This window comes from Rana temporaria, chromosome 6 (assembly GCF_905171775.1).
Source record: "Rana temporaria chromosome 6, aRanTem1.1, whole genome shotgun sequence".
Classification (NCBI taxonomy): domain Eukaryota; kingdom Metazoa; phylum Chordata; class Amphibia; order Anura; family Ranidae; genus Rana; species Rana temporaria.
The window spans coordinates 148,673,565-148,695,714 of NC_053494.1; the positions used below are offsets into that span (position 1 = coordinate 148,673,565).

At 42.8% G+C, this 22,150-nt stretch overlaps 1 protein-coding gene across 10 annotated transcripts in view; it reads right to left on the bottom strand.

The window, feature by feature from the left end:
- The window catches only part of AGAP1 (ArfGAP with GTPase domain, ankyrin repeat and PH domain 1), a 579,218-nt gene that overhangs the window by 250,096 nt on the left and 306,972 nt on the right, over window positions 1-22,150 (bottom strand). For 6 of the 10 annotated variants that reach the window (XM_040357546.1, XM_040357545.1, XM_040357543.1 and 3 more), the window contains 4 exons: window positions 21,312-21,399; window positions 20,786-20,797; window positions 5,344-5,429; window positions 2,308-2,449 (listed from right to left, as the gene is read on the bottom strand). In XM_040357546.1, the coding sequence (XP_040213480.1) occupies window positions 2,308-2,449; window positions 5,344-5,429; window positions 20,786-20,797; window positions 21,312-21,399 (328 nt within the window). The remainder of the gene's footprint in view (window positions 1-2,307; window positions 2,450-5,343; window positions 5,430-20,785; window positions 20,798-21,311; window positions 21,400-22,150) is intronic. The other 4 variants (XM_040357547.1, XM_040357549.1, XM_040357542.1 and 1 more) reach the window with 1 other exon arrangement.

Genomic DNA, 22,150 nt, shown 5'->3' on the forward strand with positions numbered 1-22,150 from the left:
TCCACTAGGTGTCACTGCTGGAAGTTTCCTTTAGATGACACTCTAATGTGAAATGCCTTCACTTCCGGGCAGAACGTTTATTTTTATTTTTAACAAGGGTTTATGTTTAACAAGGGTTTATGTTTAACAAGGGTTTATGTTTAACAAGGGTTTGTCTGAATCCACCCATTTTGGTGGTATGTAGGTTATAAAGTATTTATTTTTTTATTTCTGTTTTTATATTTTTTAGTTATATTATGGCAAAGATGGGAGAGCGCATTATTATTGCGGTCGTTAAGTTTGTATAGTTTTTTGGAATTTTGTTTTTGGTTAGAAGAATCCCCTTTGACCAAGTTTCGTTCCAATTAATGTAGATATCTGTTCTATCGAGTATGGATTCACACTTAATGTGGGATCCGAATTTTATTTTTATACATAGGATTTTTAGAACGAGGCTTTGTTGCGGTTTTCAATATGGCCGACTGAGGCTCAGATCAAGGCTTGGCCATCTGGGTGTTGTGTGAGAACACATATTCAGAACAAGACTTGGCTTTTGTGCAGTGTATAAAGTGTGGGTGATTAAGCGCGCTGCCTGTGCCCCTGGACGACGTCATCTTGTGACAAAACGTGTAAGGAAGAGCGATGCGCTGACATCACCAATCCCATATGTGGCCTAGAGGATGGGTCGTTTTTCCGTGGCGGCCGACACACAAGACATTAAAGGCGCTATTTATCAGCGTCAGCTGTATGCGCATTACTTTTATTTAAATACATTTACAAGGATTTTACACTATGTGGAGAACTTTGTTCTTTTGAGATATCATATCCTACACGGCACCAAAGGGTGAATTTATATATTGTTTACATGTACTGTAGTTTCTGATTAAGCCATTCATCTTCCTGGTTCAGCATTACAGTTTTTTATGTCACCCATCAACCTCCTCATTGGACAGGGAAACCGCTTTTTCACCTTCATCCAATGAGCAGGAGCTGACCTCAGACGCAGTACATCGAACCCAGGAAGCAATAAGGTTATACCAGGAAACAGCAGCATGATCTTACTGACTGGTAGAGGCAAGTATATCACAAAAAAATTGCCAAATTTTCAAATCCTTTGGGAGTCAAACATTTTTGGATAAATGTATATCCAAACATAAATAAAATATAAGTAAATTCAAATGCTAAGAGATTGCAAACCTGTGAAAAAGTAACTGTGCCAATTTGTGCCCTCATCAAACTCACATAACCTTATCTGAATTTTCCGTAGACAATTTATGCAAACCCGCTCAATCCCAGTTGTAAATTAGATTTGAACAGTGTCTGTCCTAACAAAGGGTAAGGCTGGCCATACACTGAGAAAATTTCTTTCCTTCAACCACTGGTTGCAGGAAATAAATTTGCCTGCTTCCCCCATCAACACAGACAGTGTTGATGTGGAAACCCCTCCTGTCGGGCCATTGGCTTCTCCTGATCAGGGGCGGGGGAAGCCGTCCTCACTGGTAGAAGAAGGTGATTATTGCTAGTAGCTATAGCAGCCTCTGGCAATAATTGCAAGAGAATCCAGCAGGCTGGTTGTATCCAATTTGATCGATCCATTCACGTGGTACATTTTGCCTGCCCATTAAGGGTTCGAATCTCGGGCCGTTCCTGCTGAACCAGCCAAGATTAAAACCGTGTATGGTCAGCCTTAGAAATGTAGAAGCTTGCCTTCTGTATTGTATGTTAATGAAGGATAGCCAAGTATGTCCTCTGTTTAATCCTTTTTTTTGTTATTTTTTTTTTTTAGGTATGCTGTGTAAATGGGCAAACAAACATATAGTGGGGTTTTCTCAAATGTAACTGCAAGAGTGAAACACTTTAAAACCCCACCAGTCTAAATAAAAAAATATATATAATGTTAGCATAGACTATCAAACCTATAACCAATAAATCATATAATGTGTGCAACAGACGAAACCAAAAACAAAAAAAACATAACAACTCTGGGTATCCAAGTTATTTAGGGAAAAAGTCCTGATTATCTAAGTGGTTAAAAAAATCTATTTGTTAACCCAGATTGTAATGCAGTTAGCTGTATGTCCAGTAGATGGAGCCATGTGCACACATTTGGAACTTGTCACCGAAACAAAAAAAAACAAAACAAAACTCTGGGTATCCAATTTATTTAGGGAAAAAGGCCCGATTATCTAAATGGTTAAACAAATATATTTGTTAACCCAGATTGTAATGCAGTTAGCTGTATGTCCAGTAGATGGAGCCATGTGCACACATTTGGAACGCAAGCAGACAGCATTGAACAGCTGATTTGTGGGTGCTGGATTTACTCACCCTGAGTTCCCACCAGAACCATGGGGATCTCGTTGGTGTTGCGGTAGTTGGCAAGGCGGCTGTAGTAGTGATAGACTGTCTGGAAACTGATCTCATCCTCCAGGCTGAAGACAAAAATCACAGCATCCACCCACATAGCAAACTAAAGAAAATAAATATTATTTAGAGCAAAACAAAATCAGAAAACAAGACTAAAAAGTTAAATGTGTACATAATAGCTTAAGACAGAATATAAAGGGAAGATAAATGTGCTAGGTCCAATACAACTCATAATAAGAAATATTAAAGCGGTGGTTCACCCTGCAGAACAACATTGTTGCATACAATTCGGCATAGTAGCGCGAGCTACAGTATGCCGGTCTTAATTTTTTTATCGCCGTACTCACAGTGTAATCGTACATCGTAGACTCCGTCTGCCGCGGGGAATGGGCGTTCCTTTCAAGATGGAGGGTGATTGACCGCCGGCTCTGGCGCGTCACGCTCCCCGAAGACAGCCGGAGTAGGTCTCGGCTCTTCACGGCGCCTGCGCACAGACTATGCGCAGGCGCCGTGAAGAGCCAAGCCTATTTCGGCTATTTCCGCGCCAGAGCCGGCCGTCAATCACCTTCCGTCTGGATTGGAACGCCCATTCCCCGTGGGCAGTCGGAATCTACGATGTACGATTACACAGTGAGTACGGCGATAAAAAAATTAAGACCGGCATACTGTAGCTCGCGCTACTATGCCGAATTTTAGGCTAGAAGAAAAAAAAAAAAAAATTTTATTTTATAGGGTGAACCCCCGCTTTAATGACACGTAATGGAGATAAAGGACCAATCCCAGAAGAGATATTAGTGAACAAATGACGTTATCCAGGAAACATTGCGTGCTGCACTGTCATATTCTACTCACTGTATCTCACCTAAAGATCAGTCATCTTGGGCTTTTTGAGCAGGACACAGTTTTCAAAAAATATTGGAGCTACGCTTTAAAGTGTATTGCTGCCAATTTTATTTTAATGGAGTGGTTACATTCTTGTTTTTATTGCCGTCTTTGGCCCTGATGGAGAAATTTGATCTCACTTCCTGTTCTACTGACAAAATTGTTCTTCTGTACAGGAAGTCAGGCAAAATCTCCCCAATGGGGCTACATACAGCAATGCAAACATGATTTTCTGTAGAGTAGGTCAGAGCTCCTTTCACCTTGTTATTGCCGTCTCTGTAGATTTTTTCCTCTCTTCCTGTCATGGTTACAACATTGTCACCTGGATGTACTCTATCTAAGCAGCAGTGGAGTTGGTACAGAGATATGAACGGTTTCTTTACAAATAATAAGAGGTATGTGTAATTAAACTGAACAAAGACTCTATGGGGGAAGATTTACTAAAACTGGAGCACACAGAATTGCAACAGATTACGTACTCTCCAGTTTTAGTAAATAGCCCCCTATGAGGCAGGCTGAAGATGTGTAGGCACACCGCGGTCATTTCCAGACCACCAGGACTTCAGACAGATCAGCTGCCTGGTGTACTAAAGAAATACCAAGAACCAGCCCTGGACAGTAAAGTATAATAAAGGCAAAACTTTTCTTTTTGTTTTGGACAGACTGAAGATGGATTAGAACACCAGTTAGGTAATTGCTGTTTGTGTCCTCATCAAAGATTCACCCTCTCTCTTTGTCCTGTTTACAGTTATCATTGAAAGTAAAAGAAAATTAGCAACGCACCGAAATTTTGGCCGGCAAAAATCATCGGCCGATAATAGGGTTTTCAGCCTTGTGCCGAAAAAAAAAAGGGGCGGATAATGGCTGCCGCAAACGCCAGCGATTTTACTGTGCTTATGGTGTGTTTTTCATAGGTCATGTGACTCGAAAATGCATCAAAAAACAACACTGGTGCATTTTTAATGCGTCCTTACCGCATTTTCAATGGGGAGGTGCATTTTTGCTGTTTTTTTAACCAACTAAATATGCACCAAGCAGGATTTTTAACACTACTTCAAAAAGGTGCCGATAATGGCCGACAAATACATATTCCTTTAAAACTCATGATATTAATTAAAAAGTCAAATATAAATACAATAATTTATAATAAATAAATTATTATATATATATATATATATATATATATATATATATATATATATTTTAAAGCAGGTCTCCACCCTAAAGTGAAGTCGCGCTGATCGGCACCCCCCCCCCCCTCCGGTGTCACATTTGACACCTTTCAGGGGGGAGGGGGGTGGAGATACCTGTCTAAAGACAGGTATTTGCACCCACTTCCGGCCACATGTCTCGGGCAAAAGACGGGTTTTTCCTGACTTCCCGTCTGTCCCCCGTTGTGTGCTGGGAACACTCGGCTCCCAGCACACAGCGTGTCAGCCAATCGGCGGGCGCAGCACGACTCGCGCATGCGCCGTAGGGAACCGGGCAAGTAGCCGGAGCGCTTCACTTCCTGGTTCCCTCACCGTGGATGGAGGGGGGAGCAGCAGGGTGACGAGCGATAGCTCGTCCTCTGCTGCGGACCCTGCTGGACTCCAGGACAGGTAAGTGTCCTAATATTAAAAGTCAGCAGCTGCACTATTTGTAGCTGCTGGCTTTTAATATTTTTTTTTGAGCGTACATCCGCTTTAACGTCAATATTGGTTTTGGTCTTCGCACCAAAATGTTTAATTTCGGTGCACCACTAAAGAAAAATCACACATTTTGGGTTGTCTCAAGTAATAGAGGGGAATTCTTCCAATGGGGACACTAGTTTTGGTGACCCCAAGGGATTCCCTTTGCAGTGATTTCCTCTCACTTCCTGTTTGGATATGAGACAGCAAGTGAAGGGAAATCTCTCCAATGGGAAACATATGGAGAAAATACACCTTCAAGGGGTTATAACCATCCCTTACTCTACCCAAAATGAGAAAAAAAAATAAGTTTTGCCTTTAGTTCTTCTTTAAGTTATGACACTGTATTCGTAATCAAGTTAAATCTTCCTGTTCATAAGGGAGATAGGTTAGCAACAGAGGGAAAAAGGACCATGAAAGTTCACTTGACATGAAGACATCTTACTTGTGCTTCTGGCGGTCCACCTTCATCACGGATGAGTAGGAGGTAGCTCTGTCCATCAACTACAATCTCCTTCTTGAATCTCCCACCTGTCACAGACAATACAGAGTTAATCAGTGTCACAAAACGTCAAGCTTACAGGGCAGGATATGGGTTGAAGGAGAGACGAAAGGAAACCGTGGATCTTGCTTGTAAAAGACTCATGCACAGGAGCGTGATAAGGACAAGGAACGCTTAAAGCTGCCAGGGTTCCAGCAGGGACACCCCTGTACACCTTTAGCTAAAGGACCACTAATCTCCAACAACTAACTCATGTAAAGCGTTTCCAATAACAATCATGTATGGATATAGTGGGGGAAATACAAAGCTGTCCTCCAGCCCACAGTCATGCATGATACCTAGGAAGTGTCATTTTTGGTGCCACCCTTGTTGAAAACGTACAGATGTTGGTACTTTTCCATACATAGCTGTGATTATCATCAGTGGCTTATTTTGCTTTAGTATAGTGATATTTTAGGTGTGGTTTTTGGTGGGCAATTTAATTAGTGGAGGGTTTCTGGAGGCATCTCTTCATTGCAGATTATTGGGTGGCACTGGCTTGAGTGTGCTTAGTGGGTGCCATTCATACATGGATCATTAAACCCTTCGCTCTCCATTCAGGGTATGGTTCTGGTAGCGGCATAAAGCTCGGTATACACTAGACCCATACAGTAGCTCACCAGATGTGTTCTCCTGTAGCAGGATATCCTTTCACAAACAAAATCCATGTGGTTAGTATTCTACAATATAGATGAATAAACTGTGCCAGAGCCCCGCAATCAGGGCAGAGCTGCATTTCACAACTGAGTTCCCAGACCCTTGATATTTAGTAAAATGCCAAATGGTAGTGCGATTTATACCCAGAAAGATGATTTTTCTTTATATTCTGCAGCACTGCCCTGAACAGGCGACTCATAAAACACACGGTGTCACACAGAACGAGAAAGTCACCACGGGACAAGGTGAATATTGATGAATGGGAAGATGGAACAAAAAGTACAAGAAAGCCACCCGTAAACCCCAAACTTTTATCCCAACAAGCAAGCCTCACCTGAGGACAACACAAACGCACAGTGCTACATAGAAACGCCCAATATTAATACCGTTGCCTTATCTTCCACCATTTACTAATAAAAAGAAGAAAATTCACACTCCTTGTGATCCAAGTTAAATGCGTACACAATAATTCCCATTGAATTGGTCACATAAGCTTCATATTAAAGTAGGACTGTGGCTGGGCTAACATTCAACAATTTACAAACAGTAAAAAAAAGCTTTAAAACAAGTCTTCTATGACCTCTTCAGGCATGAAATACGTTTACGGCACTTTTAGGACTCATTTACATAGGTGTGTGACTTTACACAGGATCTTGCTGGCAGCAACATCACAGATGCTGGCAGATCTTACTGCAACCTCTGTGCTATGCTTACATGCAGTGGCAGCCCGTAAAACAGGGCGGCTGCCCCCCCCCTATCCATGTGTCCGGCCCCCTAATCTACATGCGGAGTACCAGACGCATGGACTTCATTTTTGAAAAAAATATTTGAAGCACGTGATTAAACCCAGGGGCTCTAATAGGCTTTAAAAAAGGGGTGGGCTTGGCGCGCAGAACGATTGACCTGACCACTTGCTTGGGATGTAGGGTGTCTGTGGGTGCCTTGTTTGCCACCCCAGTCCCCCCCCAAAAAAAAACATCAGTCGCCACTGCTTACATGTGTACCCATAAATGGCGCCTATTGGCCACTACTGCAGCTCAGGGCCACCTGCACCTCTGAATACACACAACTGATGTCAATATGTCCGCCATGAATTGGTGCCGTAAACTTATATGCATGGAAATGTTAGCAAAAACATTTACTTTCATACAGCAACAAATATGCCCCCAAAACGTAACCGTGTCCTAGTCTCCTACACTGCTGAACTGAGCGGAACATTACTGTCTGAATAGGCCCATAGCCATCCTGGGTGCGTAGTACAAAATTATGCACTGTATGCATCCGTATGTGGCTTTTTTTATGCATATTTGAAGGAAGCCCTTATTTTATTAACTTCTCTTTTAAAATGCTGTCAGGTTGATGAGCATTTTCTGTTAAGAGAAGTCTGGGAATGGCAAAAGATTAAATAATACTTACTAGATGGCTGCAGCTATCCCCTGCTATCTCTATCCTGAGAACTGAGCGATCAAACACCGCAGATTACTCAGTTCTCCCCTCTGCTCTAAGCAGGGAGCGGTGACGGTCAGTTACCGATTCTCTGCTCTGCCCCTCCAGCGCTGGGCTGTGTAGGGGCTGGCTCAGGCTCTCAGCAGAGCAAAGTGCTGGGACTAGATTTGGACGTTACTGCTTCTCTTGTGGAATTTGAGGACAAATTATTCCACAATGCCTACAGCTACAGAGATCAGTGAGGACTTGTTTTAAAGTCTATTTTCTGCTGGTTAAGACTATATAGTCTTTGAACGTCCATAGCCTGGCCACATTTCTTCAATGAGCATGAATAAGAGAGGGATAAAGCCATCTACTCATGCCCAGTGGTTATCACAGCGATGGCTTGCTGTAATGCTTTGGCAATTCTACACACATATACTCGAAATGCTGTATAACCAGGCTACAGGACACACGTGGACAGTTACCACAAGCACCACTGAAAACAGATGCTGGCAGCACTCAATGCTTTTTCTGTTGGTGAACGTGTTTTATAAACAAGGTGAGCAGTACCTGGCTTAAATACACTGACTGGCCATTCACCTGTTCAATTTCTTGGTAACACAAATTGCTACTCAGCCAATCACAAAAACTCAGCCAATCACAGAAACTCAGCCAATCACAGAAACTCAGCCAATCACAGAAACTCAGCCAATCACTGCTGATCTACTGGGATTTTCACGCACAACCATCTCTAAGGTTTACAGAGAATGGTCCGAAAAAGAGAAAATATCCAGTGAACGGCATTTGTGTGGACAGAAATGCCTTGTTGATGTCAGCGGTCAGAGGAGAATGGGCAGACTGGTTTGAGATAACAGAAAGGCAACAGTAACTCAAATAACCACTCGTTTACAGCCATGGTATGAAGAATACCATCACTGAATGCACAACACATCGAACCTTGAATCAGATTGGCTACAGCAGCAAAAGACCACACCAGGTGCCACTCCTGTCAGCCAAGAACAGAAAACTGAGGCTACAATCTGCACAGGCTCAACAAAATTGGACAATAGAAGATTGGAAAAATGATGCCTTGTCTGATGAGTCTTGAATTCAGATGAGACATTCAGATTGAAGGGTCAGAATTTGGTGTAAACAACATGAAAGCATGGATCCATCTTGCCTTGTAAAAACGGTTTAGACTGCTGGTGGTGCAATAGTATACTGATGCGGGGCATATTTTCTTGGCACACTGTGGGCCCCTTAGTACCAATTGAGCATTGTTTAAATTCCAAGGCCTACCTCAGTATTGTTGCTGACCATGTCCATCCCTTCATGACTACAGTGCACCCGTCTTCTGATGGCTCCTTCCAGCAAAATAATGCACCATGTCACAAAGCTCACATCATCTAAAACTAGTTTCTTGAACATGACAATTAATTCACTGTACTCCAATGGCCTCCTGTCACCAGATCTCAATCCAATAGAGCACCCTTGACATGTGGTGGAACTGGAGAGTCACATCATGTTAGAGCTGGGCAATTTTGGCCCCCCAAAAAAATCTGTGATTTAAAAGAACAAAAAAAAACTTCTAATATAGTTTTTCCTAATGGACACCGCGCTGGTCCTAAGTTTTTAGGCAAGGCTTCGGCCTAGTCCGCCTCGATCCTGGGAAAAAGCCGCGGACTAGGCCGAAGCCGCAGCCTCGCCTAAAAAATCCTGCCCCCAGCTCGCCTGGGAAAAGGCCGCGAGCGGCGTCCGGTCTTGCAGCATTTTCCCAGGATCGCTGCGAGCTGGGGGCCGGATTTTTTAGGCGAGGCCGCGGCTTCGGCCTAGTCCACGGAGCGCCGATCCTATGGAAAAAAAAATAATCTAAAAAATTGATTTGGTCAAAATCTGAATCGATTTGCCCTCACAACTCAAATCAAGATTCAAATCGATTTTTTCCTCAGCCTTACATCATGTATCATGCTATCATGTCAATGTGGACCAAAATCTGAGGAATGTTTCCAACACCATGATCAATCTATGCCACACAGAATTTAGGCAGTACTGAAGGCAAAAGGGGGTCCAGCCGCTAAGTGTATATGCCTCAAAAGTTTTAATTCTTACCATTTATTTCTGAACATTATTGTTTATTGAATAGTTTACAAAGAAATGACTTTATTACAATTGAATAAATCTGTCCATTGTATATAATATTTAGCATTGCTCTCGCTCAGAGCCCTAGGTACCCTGGCTCAGTAACAAAGTATCTATGAAAATGGTTTTATGATGTTGGCAGTTATGTTTGTCTACAAGTCATTATTCAAACTCGGGCCTCTTGCTGGAGAAGTATTTGTGGCTACACAAAAGTAAGGAAATATGGAGATTTATAGATCTAGCGCTGGCTATAATAGAGCTGCCTGGCTGTATAAGACGTATGCTGTAAATATCTTAATTTAGAGAAATAACACTGGACCTTCTGGACTGCATTATGCTCCAGCAACTACAATGTACTGTGGAAAAAGTGTATTCCTGTGGGTGCAAGTGAGATCTGTACATGGAAAATGTGCATCATTTAGAAATTCCCTACCATGGTGGATCTTGTGTGGGAGAGACCCTGCTGTAGCCACCTACACATGTCACAGCTGCCGAAAAGAATGCCAAATCCTATAGGCCAGCTCCGATCAAACAGGAAAAAGAGAACTAATGGGGGAAAAATTAATCTTTAGGGAATTGGATAGGAGGGTGGCCGGAGGCTGCAGCTGTATCCGTATACACAAATACTAAAGCAGTACAAAGAGGAAAATTACAAAACAAATTCAATAATAGAAGCTAATCAGAATTAACATTAAGGCTTGCACGTTAAAATAACGTTATAAAAACGCCAGTAGCTTTGCAGTGAGCTTTTCAACATTTTTGTAATATCGTTTTTTAGCATTTTTCCGCGTTATTGTTTTTTTTTTTTTTCAATGGATCAAAAACGTTAAAAAAAAAGCTGGTGAAACACCCTTTTGAGCTTTTATCAGCGTTTTTTTGACATTACAGCGTTTTTACTAGGGTTGTCCCGATACCACTTTTTTAGGACCGAGTACAAGTACCGATACTTTTTTTTTCCCCAAGTACTCACCGATACCGATTACAGATACCTTTTTTTAATGTCATGTGACAATTTGACTAATTGGCACTGATAAATTGGCACTGACAGATGGATGGCACTTATGGGCACTGATTGATGGAACGGATGTCACTTATGGACAGGCACTGAAATGCAGCACCGATTGGCAATTGCATAATAAATTACATGAATTATAAGAGGAGAGGAAGGATTTTGCAATTCTATATAGCATTGTAAAATCTTTCCTTTCCTCTCATCATTCATGTCATTTAACTTCTAGCAAGTATACGGCAACGCCCATATTGGTACACCCTGCACTTGGCTGCAGTAAGACAGCAGTGGACATCTTGTTACACCCAGGCCATATGGTTGGGCTGGATGTAACAAGATGTCTGCTGCTGGCTTACTTCAGCCGAGTGCAGGTTGTACCAAGATGTGCGTTGTGATGTTTACCTTCCGACGAAGACTCGTAACGCCACTTCCTGTCCCGAATGCGACTGCTCCGGTCACCGTTTTGGAAGGAATATGCGGTGGCGCCCTGCACTCCTGCCTCGGCCAGCTTGCCCCCCTGATCCGCTGCTGCCAGACTGATCTCCGCTCCGCTCTCTCAGCCCGCCGACTTCCGGTTCCAGGTATCCGACCTGACATCGGGAGCATTTGTGCGAGTAAAGTACTCGCACAAATGCTCGGTATCGGTCCCGATACGAATACTAGTATCGGTATCGGGACAACCCCAGTTTTTACAGCCAAAAACTGCTGATAACAGCCTATGTGTGCACGGACACATAGGATAACATGATGGGGAGTTTATTGACTGTAGAAAAAAAAAAAAACGTCTGAAGCCAAAAAGAGCAGCTGTAAAAACGTACAAAAACGACCAGCGTGCATGAGGCCTAATAAATGCTTGGTGACACCATACAGTGTATGCAATGGTGCTGTGTGAACGCTGCCAAGTGCTGCAATACATTGTTAAAACACATTGAATTCTAGATTGTAAGCTTCAATCAGTAGGGCCCTTTGATTTTGATTCTCCTGTATTGATTTGTATTGTAACTGTACTGTCTTCCCCCAAGTTGTAAAGCACTGCATAAACTGTTGGCACTATATAAATCCTGAATAATAATAATAATTGAATTGTTTGCTTTGTTTTTTCCTTTTTTATTTCTATGAAATTCTCGTGCGCTGTATGTAGCGATGCTTGCCAGAACACGCTGCCCAAAATGCAACATGCCCTACTTCTTTCTGTTCATACCAGTGTAGCAAGTTGGTGTGAACTGATGCCACAGACTATAAAGCCCAATTGTCTTATTCTTGCAACAGAACTGCGTTGATCAACACGGCTCGTGTGAACGATCTTTAAAGTCAAAGCAATGAAAGTGTTATTTTGATTGCTGCCTTCTGCACACCATTTGCCAGCATGTTCGAGCATTTCCGGGGGGTTTCCGAGAGCAGCCGAACGATCTCCGGGTATTTCCGACAGAGTCTCTCTGGCACCCCCCACCTCTGGCCACATGCGGTATTGCATGCCATAGAAGTCAATGTAGAACAAATTATTTTCGTTTCCATTGACTTCTATGGGGAAACTCGCTTTGATATGCAAGTGCTTTGGATAACAAGCATTCCCCTGGAACGGATTATGCTTGTAATTCAAGGTTCCACTGTACTTTATTAATCCCAAAAGGGAAATAGTTACGACATAGACACACTTAAAGACAAAACAAGATCACAAACTCGGTCATCGAAGTCGGACCAAAGTAGCGCACTGATAGGAATGGCACTTATTGGGAAATCATGGGGTACGACTTGTCATGCGACTTTGCAGTCCCAAGTCGCAGGACAAGTCGCACAAGTGTGAAAGGGGCCTAAACACGGTACACGTTTACTGGAATCCAGCATTTTTCTGCTGCCAGGAGAAAGGCATCTAGGGAACGTCCAGTGTGCATGTCGCCTAAAGCTAACATAACAGACAGACAATACAGACATTTGCTCATTTTTGCAGGTGCACGGTTTAAGCCAGTCATGCATGGATCGAAATTCAGGCAGTTCAGCAGGCACTGGACGAATTTCGATCAATGAATGGGCACTGTGGTTGTAGAGAAGTCGATCTATGGATCAACTACTGTACATCTGCCCTGTTCAATTTTCCCTGCTTGATCAGCGCTGCAGGCTATAGCCTGCAACACTGATCAGTGTACTCTGATGGCAGGGAAGCCTCTCTGCTGTCAGAATACAATGACTAAGCAGGAGGATTTCCTCATCCACCTCGAATGCGTGCATAGCGGAAACGTTTTTAGGTTTCAGGTTGAATGGAAAAAACTGACACATGTAGGGGTGGCTCATGAGATCTCATCCTTAGGGATATCAACAGATCAGTTGTAGTAGTAAGCAAAGGTTAAGATCATGGAGCATACACCTGCAAAACACGTTAAAGAGAATGTGTCAGAAAAAAAACCCATACATACTTTCCGAAGGCTCTATGGGCCAGATTCACGTAGAATCGCGGCGGTGTAACGTATCCTAGATACGTTACACCGCCGCAATTTTTCATCGCAAGTGCCTGATTCACCAAGCACTTGCGATGAAAACTACGCCAGCGGCCTCCGGCGCAAGGCGGGCCAATTCAAATGGGCGTGTGCCATTTAAATTAGGCGCGCTCCCGCGCCGGACCTACTGCGCATGCTTCGTTTCTTAACTCCCGCCGTGCTTTGCGCACCGTGATGTCATTTTTTGAACGGCGACGCACGTATCGTACTTCTGTATTCCCGGACGGCTTACACAAACGACGTTAAATTTTGAATTTCGGCGCGGGAACGACGGCCATACTTTAGACAGCAATACACTTGCTGACTAAAGTTAGGGCACCAAAAAAAACGACTAACTTTGCGACGGGAAACTAGACTAGCGGCGACGTAGCAAACACGAAAAACCGTTGTGGATCCGCTGTAACTCCTAATTTGCATACCCGACGCTGGTTTACGACGCAAACTCCCCCCAGCGGCGGCCGCGGTACTGCATCCTAAGATCCGACAGTGTAAAACAATTACACCTGTCGGATCTTATGGATATCTATGCGTAACTGATTCTATGAATCAGTCGCATAGATAGAAACAGAGATACGACGGCGTATCAGGAGAAACGCCGTCATATCTCATTTGTGAATCTGGCCCTAAGACCCTGACCCTTCTCTTTTTTGCACCTGAATCCCGGGCTATTATGCTACGCTCATGCTTTTCTAGTGATCGCTTTCATCTTCAATTTTTGCTTGCTGACATAATGGAAGATTAAACAAATGAAAAGATGTGTCTATGGAAGCATTTTGAAGATGGATTCAGAAGTACTAAAATGGCACGTCGTGAATATTTCTCAATAGACTCAATACCTATACTGTAAGTACACATCTAGTTTTCCAATTGCAAAAGGAATGTTACCCAGTGGGCAGTGCATAGGAACTGTACTTGGCTGTAAAGCAAAACAGAAAAAGACATTTGGAAATGTGATATTTCTTTTGAAAGCAGACTGCATTGATGCTGTTCCTTGTCCTGTTCCAATGCTCTCCTATAACTGTGGTCTCTGCGGGCCTTTGCTTGCTTTTATCTGGCCCTTGGGGCACGGTTTCATCCAATGACACCAACAATGGTGCCCAATGACACCAATGATGGGGCACAATTTCTCCCAAGGATACCATCGAAGGAAGATGGGGCATTGTTTACTCCCGCTGATGCCAGGACATTTTCTACTCCTGATGGCCATGGTCCGGCCCTCCTAAAGTCTGAAGGTCAGTAAGCTTTGTTTAGAAAGTTTGGAGACCCTTGGTCTGGAGAGGGACTGCAAAGTGTCAGGACTCAAAGAATAGTAACCAAGTTGTGATCAGTAGAGTAAGAGCAGATCCAAAATGTAATGAAAAGCAAAAACTCCAAGAAAATGAAAAACAACCTTTGCTGCAATATTCTTCTTCAGTCTGGAGCTGTCCCTTAGGCCCTGTACACACGAGCGGATATTCGATGAAAACTGTCCGCCGGACCGTTTCCATCGGACATTTCTGCTCCGGATTTTGATCTGATGGCTGTACACACCATCAGATCAAAATCCCCGTGGAAAACACGCGGTGACGTGGCCGCGCCGTCGACGCGGCGACGTGCGCGACCCTGGAAGGTAAATACTTCCACGCATGCGTCGAATCACTTCGACGCATGCGAGGGATGGGGATCGGTCGGACTTATCCGGTGAGTCTATACAGACGACCGGATAAGTCCGACGGACAGGTTTCCAGCGGATAGATTTCTTAGCATGCTAAGAAATTTTTATCCGCTGGAAAACGGTCGGCTGGACAAATGTCCGCTATGCCGTACACACGACCGGATTTGTCTGCTGGAACTGATCCGCGGATAAATCCCAACGGACAGATCCGGTCGTGTGTACGGGGCCTCACAGTATTTATTTTCCTTTTAGCCAAGAGATTTCCTGAGTCTTCTGAACCGAATGATTGCCAGCATCACTAAATTGATTTCCTGTGAGCCCAGGTCTTATGCCGCGTACACACGATAATTTTTCGGGTTGTAAAAAACAACGTTTTTCAGGCTCTAGAAAAAACAACGTTTTTTTCAACTTGATCATTAAAACGGCTTTACCTACACACGATTGTGGAAAAAAAATGCTCTAGCAAAGCGCGGTGACGTACAACACGTACGACGGCACTATAAAGGGGAAGTTCCATTCGGATGGCGCCAACCTTTGGGCTGCTTTAGCTGATTTCCTGTTAGTAAAAGACGATTCGCGCTTTTCTGTCTGTTACAGCGTGATGAATGTGCTTACTCCATTACGATAGGTAGTTTTACCAGAACGAGTGCTCCCGTCTTATAACTTGCTTCTGAGCATGCGTTGATTTTTCACGTCGTTAAAGCCCACACACGACCATTTTTTCCAACTCGAAAAACGACAACTTTAAAAACGTTGTTAAAAAATAGAGCATGTTCGAATTTTTTTTGGCCCGTTTTTCAGAACCCGAAAAATGCTCTATAGCCCACACACGATCGTTTTTAATGACATTAAAAAAAAAGTCATTTTTTACAACCCGAAAAATGATCGTGTGTACGCGGCATTAGGCCCGGATACTAAAGAGACCACAGTAGGAGGAAAACATCAGCAATCTTGTTCTGGTGGGATCTTGCCAGTGACAGGATTGTTACGAAGGTCTAAGAATCTTTCCCATCTGTTTCACTTTCTACAGATTCAGTGACTTGCTCAGCAGGCCAGCAAAGAATTGTTCCCGTGTTAGCAAGGAAGCAACGTTGCAGAAACAGGTAGGCAGTTTCTTTGGCTCTCTAGCTATTCTGTTGCTATTATTGATCGGATCAAGTATTTTAAGCCAGGCTATGGCGGGTTTTAAATGTAATTCCGTCAGGAAGAAGACATGGAAAATGTTATGAAAAGCAGGATAAGTGACCAGGCTGTTATGAAACACACTAACAGTCTATCATTAAAGCTGCACAACGACCAGATTGCCCAAGATGCAGTAAAACCTTGGTTTGCTAGCTTCATTCGTTCCAGAAACATGCTTGTAATCCAAAGCACTTGTATAGCAAAGCATTTTTTTTTACAGGGTATAAAAGAGAAGAGAGGCACCTCTAAGTGTAGCAATAAGTTGCTAAATGTTGTACCTTCATTAACCACTTAACGCCCGCCGCACGACTATTTACGTCCGCAAAATGGCACGGACAGGCAGAAGGGCGTATATATATGTCCTTGCCTTTCTGCGGGTCGGTGGTCCGATCGGGCCCCCCCCCCCCGCTGCGTGCGGCTTACCTCGGGGAGCGATCCGGGACGACGGCGCGGCTATTCGTTTATAGCCGCCCCGTCGCGATCGCTCCCCGGAGCTGAAGAACGGGGAGAGCCGTATGTAAACACGGCTTCCCCGTGCTTCACTGTGGCGGCGCATCGATCGTGTGATCCCCTTTATAGGGGGAGACACAATCTATGACATCAGACCTACAGCCACACCCCCCTACTGTTGTAAACACACACTAGGTGAAGCCTAACACGTTCAGCGCCCCCTGTGGTTAACTCCCAAACTGCAACTGTCATTTTCACAATAAAGAATGCAATTTAAATGCATTTTTTGCTGTGAAAATGACAATGGTCCCAAAAATGTGTCAAAATTGTCCGAAGTGTCCGCCATATTATCGCAGTCACGAAAAAAATCGCTGATCGCCGCCATTAGTAGTAAAAAAAAAAAAAATTAATAAAAATGCAATAAAAATATCCCTATTTTGTAAACGCTATAAATTTTGCGCAAACCAATCGATAAACGCTTATTGCGATTTTTTTTTACCAAAAATAGGTAGAAGAATACGTATCGGCCTAAACTGAGAAAAAAAAAATGTATATATGTTTTTAGGGGATATTTATTACAGCAAAAAGTAAAAAATATTGCATTTTTTTCAAAATTGTCGCTCTATTTTTGTTTATAGCGCAAAAAATAAAAACCGCAGAGGTGATCAAATACCACCAAAAGAAAGCTCTATTTGTGGGGAAAAAAGGACGCCAATTTTGTTTGGGAGCCACGTCGCACGACCGCGCAATTGTCTGTTAAAGCGACGCTGTGCCGAATCGCAAAACCTGGCCTGGGCATTTAGCTGCCTAAAGGTCCGGGGCTTAAGTGGTTAAATGTAACCATATTGCTACACTTAGAGGCTCCTCTCCTTTTTTATACTCAGTTGTGACATGACGCTACTCTTCTATCAAGACATTGCTTGTATATCAAGGCAAAATTTATTAAAACATTTTGCTCGTCTTGCAAAACGCTCTCAAATCAAGTTACTCTCAAAGTTTTAGTGCTTTTTGCAGATCTGTACTACAGTCCATTTAACATGGTTTCACACGGAAAATGTTCTGTAGAGCAAATCTGCAAAAAGCACAAAAAATGCCATAGGTGTGAATCCAGCCTTACTGTATATTGAAGGCTATTGTGTAACATATGTATAATTCAATAGCAAAAGTTGCTCATTACAAGTAGCAAAAGCAAAACCTTATCAAACTAATCTGATAGGTACTCAGTGATCCAACCAGCCAAGCAGTGGCTGTAAGAATCCTCCTCCTGCTGTATTTAAATGTTTGGTATAAGATCTCTGTGTAGGCTTCTCCAGGTATACATTTCCCCAGTGACAGGCAGGGCTTCCTCCAGCTTTACTGTCCACTTCCATCCCACAGCACCTCTGCTGTCACAACAGGGGACATGGAGCTGGCTGAACAAAATGCAGGAATATCAACTAATCTCATGAGAACTAGGAGTTTTGTACAGAAGAGCTGCCACCAACTGAGAATCACAAGAGGACTCTACAGCTATATGATGACATTACCGTAGCCAAAACTAAAACAGAAGAATCCAGACGTTGGAATATATCTGCAAATACTTCTTACATCAATACACAGAAAATCTGCTTTTGTAAAAGCTGAATCTAAGCCATATCTGATCAATACAAATTGCAACATACACCATGAAAAAAGTTAACACACATCTTTGACCCCAGGGGTGATACATATACATATATATATATATATATATATACACACACACACATATACATACATACACACACACACACACACACACATATATATATATATATTTTATTATATAATTTTTAGCAATTTACAAAATGCAAGATAAGCAAACAGATAAAAAATAAATAAATAATTATTTGGCGTGACCATCCTTTAGCTTCAAACCAGCATCAATTCTTCCAAGTACACCTCCAGAACGCCATGTTCTTTACGTAGATAATTCCTAATGTCATTGGCTGTATGTTTGGGGTCATTGTCCTGCTGCAAAATACATTTGGGGCAAATAACACACCTCCCTGAGGGTATCAGTATCTGCCTGTATTTCTCAGCTTTGTGGGCACCATTGAGCGGCAGTGTTGAGGACCGTAGATGCAACGGTTGGTCAAGCAAACGTACTGCAGCAGATGAAAGACATGTCATGCTTACTTCTCCTCAACATCGGATGATTTCCAACATTGCCATCAGTACAAAATCAGCGGAAACAAGTGGGACGCAGGTACACCCATCTACTATCAGGAGAAGTATGGCCAGAAGTGGTCTTCATGGAAGAATTGTGGCCAAAAAGCCATACATACAACATGGAAACATGGCTAAGTGACTCAACTATGCAGGAAAACACAGGAACTGGGGCGCAGAAAAATGACAGCATGGGTTCTGGACTGATGAGTCAAAATTTGAAATATTTGGCTGGAGCGAGAGGCAGTTAGTTCATGAAAGGCTGGAGAGAAGTACAATAATGAGTGTCTGCAGGCAACAGTCATGGTTGAAGTTCCCTGCAAGTTTGAGGCTGCATTTCAGCAAATGGAGTTGGAGATTTGGTCAGGATCAATGGTGTCCTCAATGGTGAGAAACACAGGTAGATACTTATCCATCATGCCATACCATCATAAAGGTGTGTAATTGGTCCCAAATGTATTCAGCAGCAGGACAACAACCCCAAACACACAGACAATGTCATTAAGATTTATTTTCTGCAAAAAGAACAACAAGGAGTCACGGAAGTGAAGGTTTGGCCCCCACCGAGCCCTGATCTCAACATCATGAAGTCTGTCTTGGATTATATGAAGAGACAGAAGGATTTGAGTCAGCCTACATCCACAGATCTGTGATTAGTTATCCAAGATGTTTAAAAAAAACTATCTGCCGAGTTCCTTGAAAAACTGTGTGCAATTGTACCTAGAAGAATTGATGCAGGCAAAGAGTGGCCACACCAAATATTGATTTGAATTTCTCTTGTGTTCATTTACTTTCCATTTTGTGATTTAATAAAAAATAACTTGGCACTTCTATTTCTGAAAGCATTCTTCATTCACCGCTTCTTTCACACCTGCCCTAAACTTTTGTACACACACATTTTATATATATACACACACACACACACACACACACACACACACACAATATATACATACATACACACACTACACATAGTTCAACACTAAGCACTCCCTGCACTTCTACATTATCAAGACACCCTACATTTAGCCAAGATGAGCAGAAAAATACATTTGAAATGTAATAGTGATGAGCCAGAAACATAACAGTATATAATACATATAAAAGAAGGATAGACAAATGCAAGACAAAGCCCAAGACATGCAACAATTGTAAAATAACCAGAGATTGGAAAGACAAAACAGAAAAGATCCCGTGCAGTGATGGTAAAAAGGAAAGGGAAGAGTAGAACAATAGGGAACAGAAAGAAATGATTTATATCTGCCTGAGACAGGCAGGGACAACAGGCAAAAGTCTGAGACAGGCAGGGACAACAGGCAAAAGTCTGAGACAGGCAGGGACAACAGGCAAAAGTCTGAGACAGGCAGGGACAACAGGCAAAAGTCTGAGACAGGCAAGGACAACAGGCAAAAGTCTGAGATAGGCAGGGACAACAGAGGACATCCCGAGACAGGTAAGGAAAACAGGTGCCAGCTTGGGACAGGCAGGCACAACATGTGACAGACTAATACAGGCAGGCATAACAGGTAACAGCTTAGGACGAGTGGGCACAACAGGAGAAAGCATAGATGACAACAGACAGAGGAAGAGAAATAGTCAGGCTTTGAAAGCACAGCCAGAAAACATTCTGGTAGAGCCAGCAAGAAACAGTGATGTGATGGGAACATCTACACTAAGCAAAAGGATCACTTCCACATTTGCCCCAATGACACACATTACTGATTCTGGGACAGACCTCTCCTGAAATATTAACATTACCAAAAGCATTTTAAATGAATTCGCACAATTCCATTGCAACACATGATAGATCTCAGCCAGCTTGGAACACGCAGACATCCAAACACATCTCAATAAAAGATTTTACAGTCCTTCGCAAAGACCTCTCCATTACATCGGTAGGATTCCGGTCACCAGCCACTATTCCCAAGTACAATTTTCAACAATAGACAAATGATGCTTCTACATGACACAAAGTCTAGTGGGCAACGTCGGGGGGAAAACACAGGGAGTGTGATGAGAAGAACCCAAACTAGGAGATGCAAAAGGAAAACAGAGAAGAGATGAAGAAACACAGAAAAGGAGTTAACTCTACGTCAGATATCTCAGCCGCCTCTCTGTCTCCTCAGCTTGTAGAGAATGTATATTTACCTGCATCCATATCTGCAAAGAACCAACGGGACAGGCAGTGAGGTAAAGAAGGAGCTTAGACAGTCATAGACCAGGCGAGAATGCACCATGTACAAGATAGAGAGGCCGGAGGTTTCCTGGTACACCTCTTACATGACAGGGAGAGTAGATAAACGGAGGAACTAGAGACATTCTCATACATTACTAAGGGAAAATCAGCCAAATGTAAGTGAAAACTCTGACCAGCATTATTATAGGGAAAGGAGAAAGGGGGAACAATTAAGAAAATATATACTTTTTAATGATGTTAATAGTACATGCACAGTTTATACTAAACATTTTATTTATACTATAGCTGCATCCCGCCTCATCTCAGGCCAAAAAAGCATTTGGTATACATTTGGAAGATGATGGATATGGGCTTAAAATGTATAGATGAGCTGGCCGTGCAAGATTCTTGTGGCTACAAATGTATCACCTTTTGTTGCACAGCAATATCTTCGTACTCTACAAAACAAAGAGGATGAAGTGCACAGAAAACACATACCTTCCGGGGATTCCTCCTGAACATAAGTACCCGTCAGGTACCGGTGTACCAAAGCCGACTTCCCACTAGCTAGATTGCCCACAATGCCCTAGGAAAAAATACAGAGAAAATCGTAAGGCAATGCTTCTCAATAACACCAGGAAACATTGAAGCCAAACTCCTGGCAGATAAAAAACACAAATTAAAGCAACTTTGTATTCATTTAAAAATGTGCTAACAAGAACTTGATGATAGGAGGAGACCGCAAAGTGAGCAGAAGTTTGTAATGGGAGTTACTAATGCGCTAACCACACTGAGTATAAATACACAACGACTAAAATTATAAATATACACAAGCAGCAGCCATAGAAAAAGAAGTGTTCACACGCTTGACAAAGTGACGTTGAGCAGTCATGCAACGCGTCAGGGTACAGAGCTGTGGTGACATCACTTCCGGTTGTGGCCGAGTCCGGAAGCTGGGATACACACTGTGTCATGCTGTTTTTAATCATCTGAATTAAATTTATTTGCACAGGAACAGTATTTATTTGCACAGGAATCTTTGCCATATATTTATTAATATATTATTTTGAGTAAGCGCCATTCCACCCCTTCTTTAACAAAGGGAGCAGAAGGATTTCCTCATCAGTCTGCTGGTACTCCTTAGCGATTTAGGGCCAGATTCAGTAAGAGTTAGGCCGGCGTATCAGTAGATACGCCAACCTAACTCGGAATTTGCGCTGTCCTAAGTTTAAGTGTATTCTCAAACAGAGATACACTTAAACCTATCTAAGATACGACGGCTTGCGCCGTCCTATCTTAGGGTGCAATATTTAGGCTGACCGCTAGGTGGCGCTTCC